Source organism: Lolium rigidum, chromosome 7, assembly GCF_022539505.1.
Source record: "Lolium rigidum isolate FL_2022 chromosome 7, APGP_CSIRO_Lrig_0.1, whole genome shotgun sequence".
Taxonomy (NCBI): domain Eukaryota; kingdom Viridiplantae; phylum Streptophyta; class Magnoliopsida; order Poales; family Poaceae; genus Lolium; species Lolium rigidum.
The window spans coordinates 94574059-94580559 of NC_061514.1; the positions used below are offsets into that span (position 1 = coordinate 94574059).

A 6501-nucleotide genomic window follows, 5' to 3' on the forward strand; every position below is an offset into this window, starting at 1 on the left:
GACGAGATATATAGAGGTGTAAATGGTATGGATAACTTTCGCTCTAGATTCACATCTACATCTTTTTGGAGGATATGGTAAGCAATTTTAGGAATCCATCGGATATAGATGCGGATGTAGATATTGCTTAAGCGGATATCCGATGGATATGGTATTGATAATATCCGATGAATACGGATTATCCAAAAAATATTGTGAATTATCTGAGGTCCTCAAATTGGATTATCCGATAAAATTAGCTGAACTGGCAACCGAGCAATTTACCTCCACTTGCCTTGTCGTGTTATTATCATTATTACTTTCACCATGATGTGTCACTAAGGCGCAAACTGATTTGTTGCACATATAAATTCTTACTGATCATGTTGTGCGCATAAAAAACAATTTTTATTTTTATGTGTGCATTTATCCGATTATCCACTTTCCTAGTCCGCTCCACAACCCCTCCGAATTCATATTAGTATCCGCATCAGATTATTATCCGCTACGATCCAAATCTGTTAAAAAAATATGGTAAAGGATATGGAATGAGTAATATCCTATTTAATCTGTTTACGTCCCTAGAGACAGGTAGAGGCGAGAATGAAAGGAAATTCCGTGTGGTTTCTGCTCCTGCAACGCTGCCTGCTGCAGTGCAGGAAACAACTTGCCAGACGTAGGGGTAGTACCGTAGTAGAACTATTGGAACACTGCACTGTCAGGGAGCTATAGTCATTCCTGTGGGAAAGGTTCTGCTCTAAAGCGTACGATACCTATATATTCACAGCATTAATGCAGTGGCCAGAGAACAATGAACAAGTGAACAGACCGAACATGTACGAAGGTACATCCACCACCAACCAAGAACGACAATAGGCCATGTCGCTCCCCGTAGAACAGATCGACATCCGATTATTGTGCAAAGCAGTGGTACCACATCACGTAACAGACGGCCAATTAGGATCTACACGTACAGGGGTGGTACCGCATCACGATTCATAGGTCCCAGATTTAGTTAGCACCCAAATGATGCATCAGTCGACGATAGGCGTGGCATTAGTGATGATTTCTTGACAACGGTCCACGACGTATCTGCAGTTCTGCACTTGTACTCATTGACATTGAACAGTGATAGGAAATGTGCAGCCCAACGTCCATCTACTTCTCAGCGCCGACAGTTCGGGCGTACAGATGGTGAGACCTCACGAGTTCTCATACATTCAGTTCAGGAAAACAGGTGCAATCATCTTATCATTGGCAATAAACAAAGGACGCTAATTGCTGAGAGCCTGAGACAACAACATTCGAAGGAACACCGACAGTCGGTTCTCGGTTCAAGTTTCCCCATTTAACAGAGGAAACCTTCAAGGAAGATCCTGCTAGTACAGAGAACTACTGGAGCTGGTGAAAGGATCAGCTCACATCTTGTCTTGCAAGTAAGCAGAGAAGAAGACACCCAAGGCACCAAGAGAAAGTACTAAAAGCAGGCCTGATGGAACCAGTTTCCTGGTATTGTACAGCCTGATACCTGAAAAAACAGGAGGATTCGACGTCAGATTCTTGTTTCGTGGAAACAGAAACACGGGATGGTGAGAAACATACCGAATACGCTGGCAAACAGAAATGCAGATCCAAATCCAACAGCATCGCCTAGTGCCTTCGTCTCAGGAGACTGCATCAGGTAATAGGCCTAGAGACAAAACAGATAAACTAGCAATGAAAATTCAGAGCACATGTATGTAGTAGACATAATGACCACTTGATCAGAGTACGGAGCTTCTTTCAGTCACAGAAAGAAGATTGCTAGGACATGGATTCTTGATCGAAAGGAATAGGAGTGCCACTAATCTAACTTCAGTAAGAACAAGATGAAAATTTTACCGACACCAAAAGACAAGTACCAGTGAGCTCATTGATTTGCACCAAGAGTATATCTATCTAAGTTTGTCACACTCATAGTTTGTTTTCCATTCAACCTTAAACTGTCTCATTATTTTCGAGGTAAGTTTCACGAGCTGTACAAAGACTTCCCAGTCTAGGCTGTGCATGGTAGTGTTACCGTGTTAGAACCGGAAAATATAAAACAAGTCAGCTCACAGTAAAATCCGAACCAAAGGGAACCATCCCGACATAAATTCCAGGAACGCAGGGGTATTACACAGACATTTCCTATCGAATCCACAGTTTGACCGTTGTTACAACCAAACAACTCTTTCCCACAGTTGTCAGATCACAGTAGCTTTTCCACAGCAGGTTTCCTACGGCTGATTTTCAGGAATCTACAGCTCAACCAAACACACCCTAACTAAAGATGTGCTGCTTCACAGAGGATGGAAAGGGAGTGATAAATGCATGATCTGTGAGAATAAGGAAACTACAAATCATCTTTTTTTTATTAGGTGTTGTTGCTAGATGTTCTTGCAACCATCATGGTATTCCTAAAACTTTTGAAGATTTGCTAGTCTAGCTAAGTACTGTCAAGTGTAAGTGTTTGGTCTCTGTTTGGTTGGTGCTTTGTTATGGGTAATCTGGAAAATCAGAAATGAAGCCTGTTACAATGGTGCATACCTGCAGGATTCAATTAGTGTTGTGTTTTTAGTTTCTCACTGGATTTCTTTTCGGTATGGATTATAGAAACAAAGTGGCGAAAGCAATAGTGGAGCAGCAAAGCTGCTCATCCTGGTGGATACTGAATTCTTTTATAAAAGACAGGGATGGGGCCTGATAGCGCAGTGTCTGGAAAATGGTTGATGTTGTAATGTTGTTGCTGAAAAAAATGCAGAGAAGTGTTTTGTGTTATTTTGTGAGGTGTTGCATAAGAAGAAGCTGAACAAACAAAAAAATGTAATGTTGTTGCTGAAAAAAATGCAGAGAAGTGTTTTGTGTTCTTTTGTGATGTGTTGCAGAAGAAGAAGTTGAACAAACAAAAACAGTTGTGGTGGTCTTTAGCTTGTCTCTGTTAGTTAAGGGGTGATCTGTTAGTTTCCTGGCATGTTTTGGTTCTTGTTGCTGGTTGGCATCGCAATTAGCTTCTAGCTGTTTTACTTGTAAGAGCATCTCCAGTAGATGCAATAGAAGCACCCGGCCTCTAAAAACCCACCAATGTAGAGGTTGGGTACTGAAAAGGGGTCTAGCAGATGACCTAGCCCAGCCTCCATCACTCGTCGTGACCCCATTCCTCCCCCGCCACTGCCAATCGGATACGGGGCATCCTGCAAGCCCATTCCCACCGTCGACCAGGCCTCCCGAGCCCTCTGCGGCTCCGCCTGAACCATCTCATCCTTGGGTGAGGCCCCATAGGAGCTCCCAGAGCCTCCCGCCGCTACGGCGCTCAAGCGAGGTTTCCCGCATGCCTACCCAATGTTGGCCCTATCCCCATTCATATTCGTCAGATTTGTAAAGTTGTTGAAATGTATTTGGTCTGAAACTAAAAATTCGAAACATTTCGGGTTTTTTTTTGGATGTCAAATGGAGGTTGTATGATCAAACAAATGAGAAATGCAAAAAACAAAATTTACAGGCACAAATTTAGGGTGTCTGACTTTGCACGCACTCACGCAGCCGCATAGCCTGTAAATTGTGCAAAACTGTTTAGAGGAGCCTGTAATCCTGTTTTAGAGGTCCAAAATTAATGCCATCTGCTAGAGATGCTCTAATGCTGCCTGATGGACCTATGTCCACTATCAGTTTCCTTTTTCTGATCGTAGGCATGTAACCTCGGATTAACAACCCTGGACATGACCTGAACTTTTCTCTTATCAGTTTACATGGAAATGAAAATTGGGAGCCTGTTGCCCCTTGTATCGAACAAAAAGGAATAGCAGTCCTTCAAACATTCTAGCTCCAAGAATTTTCTATACAGCCTCCACCATATTTTAATAAGTATGAAATTTCTAATATTTGTAAAAAAAAATGTGAAGTTTTGAGCCTGTCAATGTATTTCTACAGAATCCTTGTTACATAAGTATACCATTGATTTTCATATTTTACACACTGAAAGCACAGAAGTGGAATGATTATAAAGTCAAGATTAAACTGGCTTATCATTGTTTGCACTGAAATTGTTAGAGTACGTAATGGGCTTGGGACGGCCACGGGAACCAGGGCGGCGGCGGCGCCGGCTGCTGCAGCGAGGCCACGGCCGCGACGGGGCCCGCGATGGGCTGGGACGGCCACGGCAACCAGGGCGGGGTGGTGGCGGCGACCGCGGCGGAGACCGCCAGATGCGGCGGCTGCCACGGCAGGAGCAGCGGCCCGGTGGTGGCGGCTGGTGGCGCGGCCGGCGGCGGCCCGTAGGGGCCGGCCAAGTAGAGGTGGATCTCCTGGACCGCGGTGGCGAGATCGCGGAGGGCTGCGGTGATCTCCGGCAGGGAGAGAACGGCGGGGACGTCGGAGTGCGTCGGGTGGGAAGAACTCGGTGGAGGGCTGGACATGATCGAACCCGGGAAAGCTGATACCAAATTGTTATGGTGCTGCTAGAGGGATGGCGCGAGAGGGCCGGCCGGGGGCCTTGCCCACGGCCGGTGGCAAGAGGGAAGGGATTTCCTTCTTAATTCTTGCTTCATTAGATTGATACGTCTCCTCTCCTTATATAGAGAGGTTTACTTGACCCCTAAGCAAACGACTCTAATTAACCCTAAGACTAACGGGCTATAGCGCCAGCCCAAGCCCATTACGTGCTCTGAAAGCGGTCAAGATTGTTCATATCAGTAGCCAAGATTATACCAGAGCAGATTAATCAGATATACCTTGTAACTGGCACAGTTATCTTAAAAAACAATATCTCCGATCAAAAGCATTATAGTTGTATAGCAAATACATCTCTATTTTTATATAGACACATAATGCAATATCTTGCAGCAAGGCGAATGTGGCTGGTTTCAATTTTTTTCCAAGTTTGGTTTTTCTTCCGTAGACATGACAAACAAGGAAAAAAATGGCACACCTTTCCAGAAGAACTGTATGCTGTGATTCTTCTTTAGTATCACTTTCTGAAGTAGGATCATATTACCAAACAGAAAATCAAACTTCTTCTAGTTATGCGCAGAATGGAACCGGTGAGAAGTCCCTGTTACTCTAGGAGAATCTAGTAATGGTCCACCATGTAGGAGTGTGTCATGTCATTATATTTCCTAAATCCATCTGCATTACCAGATTATCTTCTGAAGTATTGAAAAATGGCGTGTTCTCCAGAAGAACTGTATGCTATAATAATTCTTCTTCAGTGTCACTTCCTAAAGTAGGACCACATTATGAGAATCAAAATCAAACTTCTTGTAATAATAGTCGAAATGGAACCGCAGAAAAATCCCTGGGTTGTTAGAGGAGAATCTAGTAAAGTTCTACTGTATAGGAGTTGCCATGCCATTGGATTTCCTAAACCCAACTACATTACCAGATTATCTTCCAAAGTGTTGAAAATTAAATTAACAATGCCAAGCAAGGGAAAACGAGGTCATCTCAAACTTTGCCACCCTTGAATAACTGCAGGTCAAATTGAGATTCCAATCATCTTCCGCGCACCTAGAAAATTTCATTCCTCTCTTCCACTATCAGCTTGCAGTCCAAGCTCTATTAAGTTCCAACCGACACTAAGCATATTCTGTCTCCAACATTCCAATAAAACTACTAGTCTGGTCTAAGCATAATTGGTGTATTAGCCGTCTCCGAAATTATTCTATGCCGCGAGTGTTATGAATTTCGCAACCGCATTTCATATCTAATCCAGAAGCTAGACCCACAAATCAAAAGTGGAAGGTAGACGGAAAGTAGAGAATGTTTGACGTCCACTCACGATGCCCATGAGCGCAGATCCGGAGAGCCCTCCGTAGATGGACCCTTTACTGCCCGACCTCGCATCTGCACGATAGTGAGAATCAGAAATCAACGGTCAAAGAATAGAGACCCGACCTGGCAGAGCAGCAAGAAAGAAATCACAGTAGCAAGTGAGACGGAACGTACATGCGAATGCGCCGCCGCCCACGAGGAGGGCGCCGTAGGCGGCAGAAACCGCGGGCGTCAGCTCGGACACGGCGGCACAGCGTAGGACTGCGCGGCGGCGACGGCCGCCAGCACGGGCCAGGAGAGGCGGCGAGGGTGGGGAGCGGATGGCGGCGGGAAGGTGGAGAGGGCGGGAGGTGGTGGCGGTGGCGGCCACCGCCGACGTCATTTCGCTCGGCGACGGCTGGCGCGACCGGGCAGTCGTTGTCGATAGACTACTACGGTGGAACCGGGTGACGTGTGAGGCCCCTGGAGCTTGCCCGGGATCCTATCGCTTTCCAGTATCGGGACGGGCCGGACTCACATGTCCACGGGGCCTCAAAACAGCTTTAGTACAGTATTAAGCCGGGCCGCTGGGCCGCAAAGGCTAGGACTTGCCATGGCGACGCTCGCTCTGTGGTCTGTGGACGAAGGGGGATGGCAATGGCCTACGCGAAAATGGCCGCGGTCGCTCAGCATAAAAAAAAGGACGCGAGGCTCGCTGTCAATGCCTAGGTAAGCTAGACGAGATGTCGTCTAGAG

The 6501-nt window shown here is 45.8% G+C and overlaps 1 protein-coding gene across 1 annotated transcript; it reads right to left on the minus strand.

Annotated features, from left to right (window-relative positions):
- Positions 1 to 1163: 1163 nt before the first annotated feature.
- On the minus strand, positions 1164 to 6192 carry LOC124677530 (protein FATTY ACID EXPORT 4, chloroplastic). The gene is made up of 4 exons (XM_047213515.1): positions 5941 to 6192; positions 5774 to 5838; positions 1582 to 1669; positions 1164 to 1507 (listed from the first exon to the last, which is right to left on the minus strand). Exons 1-4 carry the CDS (start codon positions 6146 to 6148, stop codon positions 1398 to 1400), a joined length of 471 nt encoding a protein of 156 aa, XP_047069471.1. The 5' UTR covers positions 6149 to 6192; the 3' UTR covers positions 1164 to 1397.
- Positions 6193 to 6501: the final 309 nt, after the last annotated feature.